A 20,399-nucleotide genomic window follows, 5' to 3' on the forward strand; every position below is an offset into this window, starting at 1 on the left:
CCAGGAGGTCTTCCTCCTTGGGATTCACGTCCTCCTCTCCTTCTTTGGGTTCGGCTATGGTGCTTATGTCAATGGCCTTACACTCTCCTTTTGGATTCTCTTCTGTATTGCTTGGGAAAGTACTATGAGGGATTTCAGTGATCCTTTTACTCAGCTGTCCCACTTGTGCTTCCAAATTTCTAATGGAAGACCTTGTTTCATTCATGAAACTCACAGTGGCCTTAGATAGATCAGAGACTAAATTTGCTAAGCTAGATGGATTCTGCTCAGAATTCTCTGTCTGTTGCTGAGTGGATGATGGAAAAGGCTTGCTATTGCTAAACCTGTTTCTTCCACCATTATTAAAGCCTTGTTGAGGCTTTTGATCCTTCCATGAGAAATTTGGATGATTTCTCCATGATGAGTTATAGGTGTTTCCATAAGGTTCACCTAAGTAATTCACCTCTGCTATTGCAGAGTTCTCAGGATCATAAGCTTCTTCTTCATAAGAAGCCTCTTGAGTACTGTTGGATGCAGCTTGCATTCCATTCAGACTCTGAGAAATCATATTGACTTGCTGAGTCAATATTTTATTCTGAGCCAATATGGCATTCAGAGTATCAACTTTAAGAACTCCCTTCTTCATAGGCGTCCCATTACTCACAGGACTCCTCTCAGAAGTGTACATGAACTAGTTATTAGCAACCATGTCAATGAGTTCTTGGGCTTCTGCAGGCGTTTTCTTTAGGTGAATGGATCCACCTGCAGAAGTGTCCAGTGACATCTTTGATAGCTCAGATAAACCATCATAGAATATATCCAGGATGGTCCATTCTGAAAGCATGTCAGAAGGACACTTTTTGGTCAGTCCTTTGTATCTCTCCCAAGCTTCATAGAGGGATTCACCTTCCTTCTGTCTGAAGGTTTGAACATCCACTCTAAGCTTACTCAGCTTTTGAGGAGGAAAGTACTTGGCTAAGAAAGCCATGACCAGCTTATCCCAAGAGTTCAGGCTGTCTTTGGGTTGAGAATCCAACCATAATCTAGCTCTGTCTCTTACAGCAAAAGGGAAAAGCATGAGCCTGTAGACTTCAGGATCTACTCCATTAGTCTTAACAGTATCACATATCTGCAAGAATTCAGTCAAGAACTGAAAAGGATCTTCAGATGGAAGTCCATGAAACTTGCAGTTCTGCTGCATCAGAGAAACTAATTGAGGTTTCAGCTCAAAGTTGTTTGCTCCGATGGCAGGAATGGAGATGCTTCTTCCATGTAGATTGGAATTAGGTGCAGTAAAGTCACCAAGCATCTTCCTTACATTATTATTATTTTCGGCTGCCATCTCCTCTGCCTGTTCGAAAATTTCTGAGAGGTTATCTCTGGATTGTTGTATTTTAGCTTCTCTTAATTTTCTCTTCAGAGTCCTTTCAGGTTCTGGATCTGCTTCGACAAGAATGTTCTTGTCCTTGCTCCTGCTCATATGACAAAGAAGAAGGCACAGAAAAATAATAATAATAATAATAATAGAGATCCTTTATACCACAGTATAGGGATCCCTGTGTGAGTGGAAGAAAAGAGGGAGACAAAGAGTGTGATGTAAAGAAAGAAACACAACTGTGAGGATGGCAGAGGTGTGAGATGAGATGTTAGTAGATGAATAAATAAATAGAATAAGATGAGAGAGAAGGAATTTTTGAAAATAATTTTTGAAAAAGAGTTAGTGATTTTCAAAAATGGTTTTTGAAAAATGTTAGTATTTTTTTTTCGAAAATTTTTTTAAAATCAAAAATGAAAATAAGAATAATTAGTTAATTAAAAAGAAATTTTTGAAAAAGAGGGGAGATATTTTCGAAAATTAGAGAGAGAGTTAGTTAGGTGGTTTTGAAAAAGTTAAGAAACAAACAAAAAGTTAGTTAGTTAGTTGAAACAATTTTTTGAAAAGATAAGAAGTTAGGAGGTTAGAAAAGATATTTTGAAACCAACTTTTTGAAAAAAGGTAAGATAAGAAGATATTTTAGAAATTAGTTTTGAAAAAAGTTTTGATTTTTAAAATCACAATTAATGACTTGATTCATAAGAAATCACAAGATATGATTCTAGAACTTAAAGTTTGAATCTTTCTTAACAATCAAGTAACAAACTTCAAATTTTTAAATCAAAACATTAATTGATTATGTTATTTTCGAAAATTTGATATAAAAATAAGAAAAAGATTTTTGAAAAATATTTTTGGAATTTTCGAAAATAACTAAGAAATTTGAAAAAGATTTGATTTTTGAAAAAGATTTTGAAAAAGATAAGATTTTCAAATTGAAAATTTGATTTGACTCATGAGAAACAATTTGATTTTAAAAATTTTTGAAAAAGTCAATCCAAATTTTCGAATTTGATGAGAGAAAAAGGGGAAAGATATTTTTTTTTTGAATTTTTAATGAAGAGAGAGAAAAACAAGAAAAATGATGCAATGCATGAGAATTTTAGATCAAAACATGTGATGCATGCAAGAATGCTATGAATGTCAAGATGAACACCAAGAACACTTTGAATGTCATGATGAACATCAAGAACATATTTTTGAAAAATTTTTAATGCAAAGAAAACATGCAAGACACCAAACTTAGAATTCTTTAATGCTTAGACACTAAGAATTCAAGAATGCATATGATAAACATGAAAAGACACAAAACAAAAAATCATCAAGATCAAACAAGAAGACTTACCAAGAACAACTTGAAGATCATGAAGAACACTATGAATGCATGAATTTTCGAAAAATGCAAGATGCCCATGCAATTGACACCAAACTTATAACATGACTCAAGACTCAAACAAGAAACAGAAAAATATTTTTGATTTTTATGATTTTCTAATTTTTTTTGTATTTTTATTTTATATTTTTCGAAAAATTATTTTGAAAAAGAAAATAAGGATTCCAAAATTTTCAATATGAATTCCAGGAATCTTATGCTCTAAAGCTCCAATCAAAGGGTCAGGCATGGCTTAATAGCCAGCCAAGCTTTAGTATGTAACTCAGACATGACACGCCTGACATACTCATTCCCAAAGGAATTAGACATGGCTTTACAGCCAGCCAGGCTTCAACATGCTCCATGAAACACTAGAATTCATTCTTAAAAATTCTGAAAAGAAAATATATTTTTGAAAACATTTTTATTTTAAAACCCTCTTTTTTTTTTCGAAAACAGGTGAGAAAATTTTGAAATATTTTTGAAAAATTTTTGAAAAGAAAACAAAAAGAAAATTACCTAATCTGAGCAACAGGATGAACCGTCAGTTGTCCAAACTCGAACAATCCCCGGCAACGGCGCCAAAAACTTGGTGCACGAAATTGTGATGTCCAGGCTCGAACAATCCCTGGCAACGTGAGCAACTTGGTACGCGTAATCGTGATTACACTTTAATTATGTAAAATTCATGGCTCTTTCTTTCCCTGGCAATGGCGCCAAGAACATGACGCCAATACCATGGTTCACAACTTCGATACAACTAACCAGCAAGTGCACTGGGTCGTCCAAGTAATACCTTACGTGAGTAAGGGTCGAATCCCACGGAGATTGTTGGTATGAAGCAAGCTATGGTCACCTTGCAAATCTCAGTTAGGCAGATATAAATTGATAATGGTGTTTTCGAATAATAAATAATAGAATAAGGATAGAGTTACTTATGTAAATCATTGGTAGGAATTTCAGATAAGCGAATGGAGATACTTTTCGTTCCTCTGAACCTCTGCTTTCCTGCTATCTTCATCCAATCAGTCTTACTCCTTTCCATGGCTGGCTTTATGCAAGGGCATCACCGTTGTCAGTGGCTACATCACCTCCTCTCAGTGAAAAATATGCTCACATGCTCTGTCACAGCACGGCTAATCATCTGTCGGTTCTCGATCATGCTGGAATAGGATTCACCCTCCTTTTGCGTCTGTCACTAACGCCCAACAATCGCGAGTTTGAAGCTCGTCACAGTCATTCAATCATTGAATCCTACTCGGAATACCACAGACAAGGTTTAGACTTTCCAGATTCTCTTGAATGCCGCCATCATTCTAGCTTACGCCACGAAGATTCCGGTTAAGAGATCTAAGAGATATTCATTCTAGCTTATTTCATGTAGAACAGAAGTGTTTGTCAGGCACGCGTTCATAAGGGAGAAGGATGATGAGCGTCACACATAATCATCACCTTCATCACGTTCTTGGGTGCGAATGGATATCTTAGAAGCGAAATAAGATGAATTGAATGGAAAACAGTAGTACTTTGCATTAATCTTTGAGGAACAGCAGAGCTCCACACCTTAATCTATGGAGTGTAGAAACTCTACCGTATGAAAATACATAAGTGAAGGTCCAGGCATGGCCGAGATGGCCAGCCCCCAAAACGTGATCAAAGGATCATAAGGTAATCCCCCGATGTCAAATACAATAGTAAGAGGTCCTATTTATAATAAACTAGCTACTAGGGTTTACATGAGTAAGTAATTGATGCATAAATCCACTTCTGGGGCCCACTTGGTGTGTGCTTGGGCTGGGCTTTGAGTGTTGCACGTGTAGAGGTCCTCCTTGGAGTTGAACGCCAGTTTTTGTGCCAGTTTGGGCGTTCAACTCTGGTTTTGGCTCCTTTTCTGGCGCTTGACGCCAGATTTGGGTAGAAAGCTGGCGTTGAACGCCAATTTACGTCATCTATTCTTGGCCAAAGTATGAACTATTATATATTGCTGGAAAGCCCTGGATGTCTACTTTCCAACGCAATTAGAAGCGCGCCATTTCGAGTTCTGTAGCTCCAGAAAATCTACTTTGAGTGCAGGGAGGTCAGAATCCAACAGCATCAGCAGTCCTTCTTCAACCTCTGAATCTGATTTCTGCTCAAGTCCCTCAATTTCAGCCAGAAAATACCTGAAATCACAGAAAAACACACAAACTCATAGTAAAGTCCAGAAATGTGAATTTAACATAAAAACTAATGAAAACATCCCTAAAAGTAACTAGATCCTACTAAAAACATACTAAAAATAATGCCAAAAAGCGTATAAATTATCCGCTCATCAGTCCTGATTTGGTAGCAGAAACTACTGAGAAGATTAAGAAGATACGAGAGAGAATTCTAACTACTCAAAGTCGACAGAAGAGCTATGCGGATCAAAGGAGGAAGCCGTTGGAATTTGATGTAGGAGAACATGTATTCTTGAGGGTTACTCCGACGACTGGGATTGGAAGAGCTATAAAAACCAAGAAATTGAATCCGAGGTTCATTGGACCGTTTGAGATTCTGAGACGATTCGGGCCGGTGGAATATCAAGTAGCTTTGCCACCTCATCTGTCTAATATGCATGACGTATTCCACGTGTCACAGCTCTGCAAGTACACGTCGGATGCAGCTCATGTGTTAGAACCTGAGTCGGTTGAGTTGAGGGAGAACTTGACTTTTCAAGTAATACTGGTGCATAATGACGACACTAATGTAAAGAAGCTGCGAGGAAAAGAAGTTAAGTTGGTTAAAGTAGCTTGGGAGCGAGCAAGAGTTGAAGAGCATACTTGGAAATTGGAGTCTGAGATGCGAAAGGATTACCCTGAGCTTTTCTCAGGTAATCACTAAATTTTGAGGGCAAAATTTCTTATTTGGTGGGGAGAATGTAAGAACCGTGACAAATTAACCGCCTAATTAGTTAATTAAATTGCCCAAAATAGAGTCCAAAAATTTAGAACGAGAATTTGAGGATTTAAATATGATTTTTGGAGTCAGTAGGTTTTTCTGAGTTAGAAAATGTGTTTTTTGCGAAAAACCGTGAAAAACCGTGAACCGGCAATCAAACTGGTTGAACCGGTTCAAGTCTGCCCAGTGCTACGCGAAAAAAAGTGAAAACAGTCAAAAACCTTAGAAAAATACTAGAAGTCGAAAACCGACGTTAATTTTAAAGGTTTGGCCCGAAGTTGGACCGAACGGGCTAAAAACGCTAACGGGTTGGACCGGGCCCAAGTTGGGCCTAAGGCCAACATATATATACCCTCAATAAAAGCCAATTCAGCACACAACACTCTCATAACTCACACACACCAGCTGAGAAAGAGAAGAGGGAGAAGAGAGAAGAGCACTATTCACACATCACTTTGATCCGCGATATCTCGAGCTACGGTGCTCCGATTCGCGTGCCGTCAGCGGCTACGCGAAGCTCTTGCCAAGCCCATCCTTTTTATCCAAGCATTGTGGTAATTTTCTAAAGTTTTTCTGCCCAGTTTTCGTGCCTTGGAGAAATTCGAGTTTCAGGGTTTGGTTTTGAGTGAAATCTTGTGTTTTGGGTGTTTAGGTACACTCTAGCACTTGATTGCTTGTGGTTTTGGCTTCCAAAACTATTGGTTAAGGTGAGTTACTCTTGAACCCTTGTGAAATTTTAATTTTTATGAGCCCTAGGTTGAATTGTGATGGTTTATGTATATATAGCTTGAATAATTGTGAGTTTGGAGGCCTTTGGTGATTGTTGGTGGCTTGGATTATGCTGGAAAGCTTGTTGGTGATCATTGTTGTGCTCATTTTGGGTTAAGGGCATATTGGAAATCGGCCAAGGTATGGTTTCAGTTTTCTCTATGTAGTATATAATATTCATGGACATTTAGTCTAGTGACCTATAGGATAGGGTTGATTTAATGTGGTTGTTGATATTGATTGGTTGAATAAGGTTTGTGAATTATTATTGGTAATGTTGTTGATTATGATGTTGAGATATGATGTATTATGAGTTTGGATGAATGAATATTATTGAGTATTAACATAAAGCATGAATGAGTTTGATCATAGAGATTGATAGTGATATAATGACGATGGATGCATGTGATGGTGGAAAAATTGTTTCTGATGTATATGTTTGATAATTGAGATTCAAAATGATGAAGTGTGGTGGAAAATTTGACATGAATGGTAAATTGTGACCTAAGAGGGTAGATTGTGTTGAAAATGGGAGTTTGGTATTGCTTTGGTTGGAGGTGGTTTGAGGATTTTGGAAAATTTCGTAAATTGTGATTTTTGGTAAAAGTTTATTTTCGGTGAACTTTGTTTGATCATAACTTATGCCTCGGTTTTCAAAATTTGTTGAAAACTGTATATAATTAAAGCTTATTGAAAACTCTTCAAATTGATATAAAGAGTGTAAGATTTGGAATTTTTTTAGAGGAAGTTATGATCATTCAAAGATTGGTGTAAAAATCTGAAATTTTGCAAAGTTGTAGAATTTTATGATTTCTGGTATGTGCGCACGCACAGCCTTGTGCGTACGCACACCTTTGCAGAATTTTTAACCCGTGCGCATGCACAGACCTGTTCGTACGCACACGCAGAGACAGGCAATCTGTTCACAGCGCTGTGCGTACGCACAGCCCAGTGCGTACACACACGTTGGGAAGGTCATTCTGTTGAGGGCGCTGGCACAGGTTGTGCAAGCAAATAGATATTGTGAATTTTGGCATCTGTATGTATGCACACCTCTATGCGTACGCACACGTTCTAAAACTTCTCCAGGGCATGCGCGCGCACACCCCTATGCGTACGCACGCTTCCTGTTTCTCAAATTTAACTTTGTTTTCAACTATTTCACCTTCCCAACAAGATTGTAAGCTTCTATGACACCATTTTAAGACTTTTGGGCTTGATTTTGAGTATGAGAACATGGGAAAGAACTTTAGAGTTTAGTTGATATTATTATGAAAAATTAGTAAACGGAGGCTTAGGTTTTGGGTGTACTAAGGATGTGTTTGATGGCGTGTGAAGGTAGATTGGTATATGAGATGAAAACTGATGAACTGTTGAGTTCAGAATTGAAATGTGAATTGACAGTAGTTGTGATGAGTCGAGGACTCGGAAATGGAAATGGAAATGTTGATGTGACAGTGGTTGAGATGAGTCGAGGACTCGAATGTGCAATGATGAATCATTGTTGTATTAAAAATGTTTTATGAAAAACCACTGAACTACTGTTTTAAATTGAGATTATGAGACGCTATGCGCCCGGCAGGGACGGCGGTTGGATCCCGCCTGTCGAGGTAGCGGCGGCGACGTAAGGGCGGTGGTTTGTCCCGCTTGCGTTGAGATGTGAGGTCTGTGGCAAGAGTATCCCGCTCGCACCCCTTCGGATCAATAGAGCGTGCAGGCGCAAAATCCTGGACATTGATCCGAGCACTATATCTCGGGGGTTCCCAATGATGATTTCGAAGGGCGACATCTCCATGGAGATGTGTCGGGTTGGTAGTTGAACTGACAATGTGATATCACAGCCAATAGGGCAGGCATTCATCATGTGCATCTCCTATCTGTTTGTATGCTTTGACTACTTGTAATGGTTTGCCTATTTGTATAACATGCCTATTTTCTTACTTGAGTTACTTGCCTTATATGCTTCTACTTGTGATTTACTTACATTGTATATAATTGTGATTTCTACTGAGATTGAAGAGGTTCAGAAGGCGGTGGCGATGGGATCGCATGGAGGATAGGTTGGTGAAGGCTATGGGACAGCGGTGTTTGGTTAGAATAGAAATCCCTTAAGATAGAGTACCCTGTTTATCTATGGTAAGATCTATATAATCATGCTTATTTGTTTTAGTATGCCTTAAGATTGAAATCTTGTGATGGATATGAAGTCTAGGATTGCCTTTGGCATCCCGGGGTCTTATATCCTACATCACTGGGCACTGTTACCATACTGAGAACCGCCGGTTCTCATTCCATATTTCTGTTGTATTTTTCAAATGCAGGTCGCAACCCACCTCGGTGAGTTGCTTGGATGGTGACAGAAGCGGAGGATCCGGATACCTTTTGAGTCTTTTTTATTTAATTTGTTTATACATCTCTCATTTTGTATTTTGTTTTAGCCTAGAGGCATATGTTGAGAGAACAAAACTTGTATAAGCTGTTTTTACTGTCTGGTTCCATGTATGGTCTGTATATGGCTTGCCGGCTTAAACTCCGCGCCGTGACTAGATTCTTATGATATTATACTATTATATTTTGATATATCTTATTTGTATCTTGTGTTGTAAGTTAGAAGCTTTGTTAGTACGTTTGCGCTTTTTAAATCCTGTTTTTGAGCTATATCTTTCATCGGGTTTCTAGATATTATTAATTCTTTCTATATATTATATGTGTGAGTTTAGAATTGTCGTAATCTCTTATTAACGTTTACTTTACGATGCGAGGTAAAGCTTAGGCTAGTTAGGGTGTTACAAAAGGATTCAATTGTAGATAAAAACTCATCAATTATTGAATCCATCTCATGATCAACCTCCTCAAAGTCTTCAACCATGATATGACTTGGAGGTTGCACACCCTCCTCAACATCAAATTCAAACATCTTAGAAGGAGGCTTTATGACTTGAGACTCCCATCGAGGTTCCACATCTCCTAAATCTTCAACCACTTTCTCTTCTTCAATAATTTTGGCGTTCTCCACTTGCCCTAGTACAAAATCCAGCTCCTCCTTGATGACTTCCACCTCTTGACAACTTTCTTCAATTCTCACTTTCTTGTTAACTTCTTCCAACACTTCCTCATTGATCAAGTCATGTGTTGGAGGGTGTATACAGTCCTTCTCAACATTGGTTTCACATCCGATGGAAGAGGTTTCAACAAGATTTCTATTGTCACTTGGTGTAGAGTTGTCTTCAATGATGGAACTTCCCTCTTGTTCAACCTCCCCTAATTCTTCAACTATTCCTTCATCTTCAATGGTCTTTCTTACTTCCACTTTTTGGGCCTCCTTTTGCTTCCCTTGAAGTAGGGATGCGTGAATCCGATCCATTAAGTATCTAAGACGATCCCTTCTCTCTTGTTCTATGTTACCAGCATAATTAGGATGTATTGCTCTTGGATTGATGGATATGGGTGAAAAGGAAGTGCACTAGAGCTCGAGGGATGAGTATTGGGGGTAGAGGGTGGATCCACACGGGATATAAGAGCTTGGAGAGTAGAGGTGAGACCAGTGAGAGAAGAGGTAAGTGTGGTTTGAAGCTCTCGTTACCCTTGGCGAATAACACTAAAGGTATCATCTATGGGAGCTCGGGGTGGATAGGAGGGTTCATTTGTTGGGAGAAAGGGCTCATAATACGAAGGTGGTTCTTCTTGATAAGGATATGGTGAGGGTGTATATTGAGGTGGTGGTTCTTGGGAGTAATTGTGTTGGAATGTGGGTGGTTCTATGTATGGTTCACACTACAAGAAAAAAGGCCTATGGCCACGCTTTTTTCTTGCCACGCTTCAAAAGCGTGGCCAAAAGTGGTCAATGGCCATGCTTTTACGAGGGTGGCGATTGGTTAGAGATTTGGCCACTTTTTTTTGCCACGCTTCAAAAGCGTGGCGAAATGAGTCTATGGCCATGCTTTTGTAAGGGTGGCAATTGAGCTGAGATATGGCCACGTTTTTTTCTGCCACGCTTCAAAAATGTGGCCATAGATAGAAATAGGGACATTTTAAAAGCGTTGCGACAGAGTTTCGTTATAGTGACATTTTAAAAGCGTGGCCGTTTCTTACAACTCTTTTGGCGCGCTTCAAAAGCGTGGCCAAAAGGTCCTCGTACAAAATAAAATGCTCCGTTGTACTTCTTCATTCAAAACACTGCTTATCTCATTCATCATTCAAAACCCCGTTTCTCTTCATTGAACCCAGAAGGCCAGAATCCTAAAAGCTTCGAAGAACCCCAGTCCTCACCCCAGCACTCCGCGAAGAACCCCAGCCCTCCGAAGAACATCGCCGAGGCTCGCGATGCCTTCGTCGTCATTCTCTCTTCTGGCACTCCCACCATCGCTGCTTCTTCGGCAGTGATTCTCTCTGGTGGTGACTCCCTCGTCGCACAGCGTCCATCGCAAGCCCTCCGTCGCAAGTCTCTCTGGTGGTGTCTTCCTCCAAGTTCACTCGGTCAACTCGGAGCAGCCTCTGGACCTTGAATCTATCTTCTCCGAGAACGATGAAGATTCGAGCCCTAAATTCAGGGAGCGAAGAGGGGTTCTCCACTTGTTCTGGAGCTCCTGTCATTCCTCGATCCCAAGCCCTAGCTCTCGCTCTTCTCTTGTCTTCATTCTCACCGTTCCCAATCACCTCTCCTTCGATGACCTCATTCGCTGGTGCGGGCCCCACCTCCACCATCTCCACCGCCTCCTCTTCATCAAGTACCATTTCTTCTCTGCAAACGTTTATTGCTTTCTTTGCATATTTCTTTCATTGAAATCCCAAAATTGTGATTTAACATGTGTACTAATGATGGAATGGAATATCGCTACAGTGTGCTGATTAAACTTAGTTTTATCCAGCGTGCAGCTATTGAAATTTTACTTTGACATAGAGTGCATAATATGCTATAATATTAGAATCAAATGAAACTATTTTAGAAGCTAACAATATAAATATTGTGAACTAAGTTGAAAAAATATGCTGTAATGAGATAGATAGATTTTCCAAAAGTTTCAATATTTCATTGTCTTTTCCTTTTCAGATTTTTCCCTAACACAAACACCATCTGAAAGCTGATCAAGACCAGAATTTTTCTTCATATTGTTGAGAAGATTTTGTGGTGTGATTTTTCTGAATTTGTTCTCCAAGTTTGGGTCTGATTTGTTCTGAATTTAATTAAAACATGTTCTAATTATTGTTGCTTTGTTCTCCTTGTTTGTTTTTTATTTATTCTAATTTTAATTGAAACATGTTTGATTATTGATGATTTGATATCCTTATTTGGTTCTGATTTTAATTGTGCAAATTTTGATCTATTTTAGAGATTTATTTGTTCTTTATCAAATTATGGATTTGGACAGTTTTGATTTGGTGTAACATGATCAACTTTACCGCTTCCTTTGAGGAGGACCAGCAGCAATTTCAATGTCATGATACTGAAGGGCAAGGTTTGTTTTTCCCTCTCTTATCTTTCTCAGTGGTAAGATAGGAATTCTTTCGAGTTTTGAGTACTTATACTCTCCACTGGCTCTCTTTGGTAAGAAGAAGGCAGCACCACCTCCTCCTTCAAAGAAAGCTGCTGCTGCTGTCACTCCTGCCAATGATGAACTCGCCAAGTGGTATGGTAAGTGGTTGCTCTTATCTTCACATCCTTTCTTTTTTTGTTCTTTACCATATCCCAGTAAGCACCCACTTCTCCATGCTTCTAAATTCTAATTACTTGAACTAAATGCGTCATTGTTTGATTACTTAGATTTAATTTCATGTTTTGCATCCTTCTAAATCTGAATCTGATCTTGAATGGAAACGAAAATAAAGGGCTTGTATGCAGGGACAAGTAGAGGAATCAAGAATTCATAATGCAGTTTCTTAGGTACAACTAAGGTGAATTTTCTGGGGCACTCCATGCTACCTGCCAGGGTGACAAGATCCTGGTAGTTAACAGAGGCGAAATCCCGGTTCGTGCTATTTGCACTACTCATGAATTGGGAATACCCTGTGTGGCTGTGTACTCAACCATAGACAAGGATGCACTTCATGTCAAATTGGCTGATGAATCCGTCTGCATTGGCCTTTGAGAATCTGGTAAATTCAAAGATGAAATTATACCAGTTTCTACCAAGGTAAGTGCCAACTTCCAATGTAAGTTTCATTGCAGATTTTGAAATGTTATAGTACTATTGTACTAAACTATTAATGATTTTTCTGTAGATTGTGGATCCAAAAACCAGAGAGGAAAAGCAAATTATAGTTTCGGCTGATGATAGTATTCAGCCTAACTCAACTTTGATGGATCTAACAAAGCTAAAGCCTGCATTCCAGAAAGATAGTTCAACAACAGCAGGTGCTGAAGAAATCTGTTAATGTTAAGTTTGATATAGTTTAAATTTCTTTTCATATTTTTGTTCTCAGTTCTTATTTTTAATTTCAGGCAATGCTAGTCAAGTTAGTGATGGTGCCGCAGCAGTTCTCCTGATGAAGAGAAGAGTAGCCATGCAAAAGGGGCTTTCGATTATTGGAACCTTCAGGTACACAATAATCACGCAGAACAAGTAATTTTGTTATTAGTGGTATTACAAGTCAAATATGAGGATCTTGAAACAGTTCAGCATATATTGTTCAATGTGTATACTTTACAAGTAGTTTTTCTATAGTGCAGGTTTTATAATATCTGAATTCCACATTAATATATAGAAGCAGCATTTTAAGCTCTTAATTTGATTCTGCTCATTTAATTCCAAAGATGTCTACTAGATAGGTTACTTGAAGTAATTCATTTCACAAATGAGTATAATTGTATTTAATTGTCTTAGCATCCTATATTCAATTATTGTAGGAGTTTTGCTACTGTCAGAGTAGACCCTGCTATTATAGGAGTTGGCCTGGCATTTGCTATTCCAGCTGCAGTAAAATCTACTGGTCTTGAACTTCATGACATTGACTTGTTTGAAATCAATGAGGTACTGGTTTTACTAGTTGAAAATGCTAACCTATTTGCAATCTATTTTATTATGTCTGTACCATGCTGAAACTTTGTTATGTATCATTTACTCAATGCTTTTACTTCATGGATATTTGGGATATTATTATTATTATTATTATTATTATTATTATTATTATTATTATTATTATTATTATTATTATCTGCTTTACTTTTACCCTTTAATTTTACAAAGATTTTTAGTTTCATCCAATTCTTGAGTAAATTAATTTTATACATGATATTGCACATATGGCTATAATGAAATCTGTTTCGGGATGGCCAGATTTTAATTTGAACCTTTGCAATTGTGATTTTTTCTGGAATGTACCTGTTACAAAATAAAACACTCAGCCTGCAAAAGCTCATCAGCTTTGTGTTTATCATGTCTGTACCAAGGTGGTTGCGCAGTGATTGCTGGCGAATCCAAGGAGCATGCCATCGCTTCAAAGCTTGGCTGCTCATGGTTCATTGAGAGCTAGAAGGAAGGCTGATGCATTATTAAGGTTGCTCAATAGATGCCGCTCTCAGCCTCATCATTCTCTTTGATTCATATATGTATTTTGCAATGACCATAGATTTGCATATTCTTCTTGTCATTCTTATAAGTTTGTTACAATGAGTTCTCATTAGGAAATAATCCTTAGATGACTTAATTACACAAGTTGTCAAAACATTTTGAATTTTTTTTGTTGGATTCAATCACATTTCTTTAGCAAACATTTTTGTTATCCACGCTTTCTTTAGCCATGAAATTTGCAAACAAATTTTAAAATTTATTAAATTCATAAAAATTAATAAGAAATTTTTTTTTATATTTTCTTATTTTTTTCCTTTTTTTTAATTTGACAAAGGAATAGGCCACGCTTTGAAAGCGTGAACAAAGCGTGGCAAAAAGTTCAAATTGGCAAGCCACGCTTTTAAAGCGTGGCCATATCTCACATACGGCCACGCTTTTAAAGCATGGCCATATCTCTCACATACGGCCAAAGCGTGGCTATATCTCTTTATTGGCACGTTTCAAAAGCATGGCCATATCTCATGTACGGCCACGCTTTGAAAGCGTGGCCATATCTCCCACATACGGCCACGTTTTTAAGCATGGCAATATGTAAAAAGCGTGGCAAAAAAAGCGTGGCGATAGACTGAAAAAGGCGTGGCGATAGAGCAACCGCCACCCTTCCAGATGCCACCCTTTCAAAAGTGTGGCGGTAGCTCAAAAAGCGTGGCAAAAAGCTATCGCCATGCTTTTTTCAGCTTTTCGCCACGCTTTAAAAGCGTGGCAATAGAGCTGTTTTCTTGTAGTGTCATATGGCTCGTAGGGTGGTTGGTATGGTGGATAAAGGTTAGGATCATATGGAAGTGTTTGATTGTAGGGGGCTTGTGAGTATGGTGGTTCAAAGCTATGTTGAAGAGGGGATTCATAGGTATATGATGGTGGTTGTTGATTGTCACGAAGAGGTCTACCATAATAACCATTGTCTTGGTATGCATCATGGAATGGTTGTTTCCAAGAGGGTTGTCCATAAGCTTGAGGCTCCTCCCACCTTTGATTGTCCCATCCTTGATGCATGTTCTCATTGTAGCTTCCATTCCCTAGACATAATTTGATCCAAACTCATAGCCAAAGGGGTGAGAATTCATAGTAGCAAGAGAAAATAAAAACAAAAACTAATAAGAAATAAGGGAAATAAACTCCTAAAACTAGCAAAAACTAATAAAGACAAAAAAGGCAAACATATTCACAATAACCAATAATAAGGCACACATTTGCAATTCCCCGGCAACAGCGCCAAAAACTTGACGGAGAAAAAATGTCGGTAAAGATTTTCACAAAAATATCGCGTTGCAAGTATAGTTTTAAACCGACAATTAAACCTCAATCAATGTTTAAATTGTTTGTCACAAATACAAACCCAATAAAATTAACCGAAGTATTCAACCTCGGGTCGTCTCTCAAGGAATTTCAGGGAAGTGTACTTACTATTGATTATGGGAAAACGTTTTTGGGGTTTTTGAATTAAAAGACAAGAAAGTAAAAATAGCAAGAAAATAAAGTAATAAATACGAAAGCTCTTAACAAGGAAAGAGGATTAGAAGTCCTATCCTTATTATCATTATCAATTGTGATGGTAAATGTGGATTGCCTTCACTTAGTTAACCTCTAACCAATGGAGGAAGGTCAAGTGCATACAATCAACTTAAGTTCACAAGTCCTAGCCAACTCATAGTGAGAGACTAGCTTTGGTGAAGTTCAAGCTAACCGGCAATCTTCAATCACCAATCAACAAAAGACTTTTGATAACTCAAGAGTCTCTAAATAATCAATCCAAGTCAAGAACGTAAAAAGCTAAATTAAAATTCACCCAAACATTTTATCAAACACTTGGTAGGCACAAAATAAAAGCATGATAAAATTAACAAGGAATATTAAATCTAAACAACCAATTGCAAGCATCAATGACTAACAATTAAAGAAAGTAACAATAAACATAGAAAACATAAATTGCATTAACAGAAATCAAATGTAACATGAGCTCATAAACATAAAAAATGATGAAAAAGGGAAATTAACAAGAGAAGAAGATGAACTAAAGTTCTTAAACAAATAAAAGTAAGACAAAAACTAAATTAAAGGAAGATTGAACCTGAACCTAAGGAGAAATTGAAAGAAGAAGCCCTAAACCTAGAGAGAGGAGAGAGCCTCCCTCCCTAGAAACCTACATCTAAAACCTAAAGTGTGAATGAATGAAAGTGAATGATTCCTTTTTCCAGCTCCACTCTACAGCCTCTAATCTGTATTTTTGGGCCTGAAACTGGGTCAAAAGCAGCCCAGAAATCGCCCCCAGCGTTTTCTGTTTAATGCAGCACGTGACGCTCTGTCACGCGTACGCGTCAGCTACGTGTACGCGTCACTGGAATTTTCACTGGCCACGCGTAGGCGTCAGCCACGCGTGTGCGTCATCTGTCGAATGCACCAGTCACACGTATGCATCGTCCATGCGTGCGCGTCGCTACCAGATTCTGAAATACTTTGTTTCTTGTATTCCTTTCACTTTTGCATGCTTCTTTTTCATCCTCTAAGCCATTCCTGCCCTATAAACTCTGAAAACACTTGACAAACATATCACTACATCGAATGGTAATAAGAGAAGATTAAAATTAGCGAATTTAAGACCAAAGAAGCATGTTTTCAATCATAGCACAAAATTAGGAAGGAAAATTTAAAACATGTGAATTATATGAATAAGTGTGAGAATAATGGATAAAATCCACTCAATTCAATACAAAATAAACCATAAAATAGTTGTTTATCAAGAACATCCTCTGATGATAGAAGTCTTTATGCCTCTTGGTATCACCAATCCATGAAATTCGCTGATGGACTAGGACAAGGTTGAAGCATAGGACAACTTGCTCTCTGGCATTTCTGAACTCGTACCACTTTGATTGATACTCGGAGAACCATTGGTCTCTACCCCTCCTATCCTTTGACATAAGGAAATCAATGTCAAGAGATGTCTCTAGTCGGTGCTACACCCCACCAAACTTAGGTATAACACGATCAATCTGATGGCATTCAATAACAGCAAAGTAGATCAGAATTATAACAGAACGATATAATATCTGATGTCTGTGCTCAATGATAGCGTGATCCATAACACTTTATACCTCCGGATCAAATGGCCTCCACAAAACTATTAAGACACTGAAGTTTTATGTTACGGCTTCAGAATATTTAACACTTTACTATGATTAACTAAACAACATGTAAGATACTTACCTCAGTGGATTGCAACATATTCAACCTCAACCTAGACTTTCTCTCATGATACGAAGGACTAAATCCCTTCCACCTACAATGTAATCATCTTACCATTATGAACGAAATAGATAAATATGAACTATTGCATTAAATGAGAAATTTGAACCAAGAATATTATTACCTAGAGGCCAATAGCCAAACAAATGAATCATACCCACAGGGTCTGAATCTAGAAAAACGCCAAAATATCCATGAATGGAGAAGGCTCAACAAACCGGCTAATTGCACCACATTTTAGTTGGCAACACGACACATGCAGCGGACAACCACGCCAACATGGCAGAACCCCAACTATATTTTTTCAACTCATCCAGCTTTGCAACATAGAACAATCAATGAATGTATACTTGAGCACCAAATTTATCTCCAAACAACTAAGTCGATAAGAGCATTATGCATAATGTATGTTTGAGCATAAATCCTCACTAGCATTTGCCAGGAGAACCCTAAATTTCTGTTGGAACCATGTCTGATAGACGCTGTGCTTCTAAATATATGGGTCAGGAGAAAACTTACCAAATAACTCCTGAAATTATATCCATGCTGATCTCCCTTCAGGCATGTATTGTTCAAAATCTGACAAACACTCACTCACTGCCTCACCTACGTAACATCTTACAATATCATTATGCACTCTTCGAAAAGCATATAAAAGATGTGTCTCTTTATATGTGATTGCTTTATAAATGCACAAATAAATGTCTCGTCAAATTTAAACCGATACTCATAAACCCTAGCAATATAGTACAACTCAACAGCTTGAAGGTAAAAAATAATGCGCTCGTGTAATGGCATCTTCTGTTATTTTTTCACAATAACAACACAATAACTCATTTACAAAATCAAAATCCATCAAAATGCATGTTTTTAGATTTTTAACAATAAAAGTTCAGCCTTTGCCAATGTGACCTATTTCATTTTTCTATTTATTTAACATGTATTAATTATGTATGTCAGTTCTATAGTTTATAAATGTGTTATAATCTATCACAACTGTACAGTATTTTATATAGTAATTTGTATTAGCAATTCACACCATCATCGCATTAATTATAGTCAACGTAGTAAAAAAAATTTAAAAAGACTAATTTTTTTATTTATATTTCCTGCCACATGAGCAATCTCATTTAGTCATTATAGTTAATATGATAAGCCACCACTCAAATAAAGATCCTAAAAACAATTTTTTCTAAAGACGCCTACGTGACAAAATCTAAACCATACATTTTAAAGTCACACTTTTCACTACAAAACACTTAAAATCATAGCTTTTTATAAGAAAAGCATTACCTAATGGAAAAAAGTAAATTGAAAGATTTAAGAGAAGAAATAATTAAATTATCAAAATTAATAGATCAAAAACTAATGATTTTAACTAATGTTAATTGCAATGACACCGAATTCTTAAAATCAATACAAAATGATTTTTCTCAAAATCTTTATTTTACTATAAGTTTTATTGAAGGACTTCAAAAACCTGAAAAAACTTATTTTTCACACGGAATTTCTAAAAAATGTTACCATGGAAATGATTCCCCACATCTTTATCATACTTTTAACCCACAATTAAATTCTATAGTAGATATGCTTGAAGAAATATTAGTATCCATAAAATTTTAAAGAAATAAGGAAAAAGAGGAACCTAATATAAACGAAATTAAACAGATATTAAATAAATATTTTCAGAAAGAGATATCCCAAAGAAGAAAAATTTCAAAATATAATCAACATAACAGAATTAAAAGTAAAACCACCATTGAAATTATGAATATTGAAGAAAAATTAGAAGAAGTTACAATGCTTTTTAAACAATTAAAAATGGCTCAAGAAAATAATATTATAGAACAAGAATTTCAAATAGAAGAAGAATTAGTAAATTCTGAAAATATAGAAAATGAAGAACACATCCTAGATTATTCAAGTGATGAAGAACCAGCAATTTCAATACAAGTAAAAAATGAAGCTGGAACATCTAAGGATAATCAATCTCAATTTAAATGGGAAACAAGTTTTAAAAATTATACTTTTAAAAAGGGGTTTATGAATAAAGATTCAAAGTACACAAAAATACCATCAAAATACGTTCCTAAAATTCAAGAAATGGAAGGAGAAAGAATGCTCGATTTAGACTGTAAACAGAATGAAAAAAAAATTTCGAGAACTGGTTGAATTCCTTTTTATTAGAAGCCTTTACTAATCCAAAACTTAGTGAATTGTCTGGAAGAGATATCTGGAATTATATAGGGTTTCATACTAAAGGAACTGTAAGAGATTATATGACATCAATAGAAAACCAAATAATAGAAGAATTAGCAACAAAAACAACAGCTTATGACAAGATATTACATATAATGATGATTTTATATAAAGAATTTTTTGGAAAAAATATTATAGATCATAGACAAGAAGTCTTTAATAAAGAATACCAAGAAGCAAAAAACCATTTAGCTAATATTCAGATATATGATTTATGTAATGTGGAATCTTATATATGTGAATATAGAATACATTATTATAAATTAAAAGAAGAAGATAAAGACCATTATCTTAGTATGTATATAACAAAACTTCCATATCCTGCTAATGAATTTATAATGGAAAGATTTATAAGAGAAATAAATAGAGGGACAATTGAAAATAATTTTGGTGGAGCAACCTCTGCAATAAGAGAGGAAATAAAAGAACGTTGTATGCAAGAAGCGACTCAAAAAAGATTTGCAAATATAATTAGAATTTGCTGTCAGGATAATGAAGAAATACCTCAAAAATATGGTCTTAATAAAAATTTTTAAAGAAAAAGAAAATATCAATTTAGAAAAAGAAAATACTATCCAAACTGGAGAAAAAAGAGGTATTTTAGAAAAAGAAATAACAATAAAAATAAAAGACAAAAAAATGACTATTGCCCAAATAAAAAAGAAAATTGTAAGTGTTGGTATTGCCAAGAAGAAGGACACTATGCAAATGAATGTCCAAAAAAGAAGGATAAAAAGGACCTTACCAAACAAATAGAAATTGCTAAGTCTTGTTTCATGGAACCATTAGAAGAATCAGATGATAACTTAGACTATATTTTTGAATATGTCTCAGAAACAGACTCAGAGACTGAGCAATAATGCCACATTTATTACTATAAAAATAACAGAAAAGTTTATAAATGCTTTCATAGATA

The 20,399-nt window shown here is 36.5% G+C and overlaps 1 protein-coding gene and 1 non-coding gene across 2 annotated transcripts; both read left to right on the top strand.

Annotated features, from left to right (window-relative positions):
* The first annotated feature begins 817 nt into the window (after positions 1-817).
* On the top strand, positions 818-925 carry LOC148544409 (small nucleolar RNA R71). Its single transcript, XR_015901979.1, has one exon. It is a non-coding gene; the product is annotated as a small nucleolar RNA R71 (small nucleolar RNA).
* Positions 926-11,799: 10,874 nt separating this feature from the next.
* Positions 11,800-13,450, top strand: LOC107615414 (3-ketoacyl-CoA thiolase 2, peroxisomal-like). Its single transcript, XM_088498934.1, has 6 exons — positions 11,800-11,869; positions 11,911-12,045; positions 12,501-12,544; positions 12,633-12,765; positions 12,853-12,949; positions 13,258-13,450. Exons 1-6 carry the CDS (start codon positions 11,800-11,802, stop codon positions 13,448-13,450), a joined length of 672 nt encoding a protein of 223 aa, XP_088355060.1.
* The last annotated feature ends 6,949 nt before the right edge of the window (positions 13,451-20,399 follow it).

Source organism: Arachis ipaensis, chromosome B9 (assembly GCF_059453495.1).
Source record: "Arachis ipaensis isolate K30076 ecotype BB chromosome B9, ASM5945349v1, whole genome shotgun sequence".
Lineage (NCBI taxonomy): Eukaryota > Viridiplantae > Streptophyta > Magnoliopsida > Fabales > Fabaceae > Arachis > Arachis ipaensis.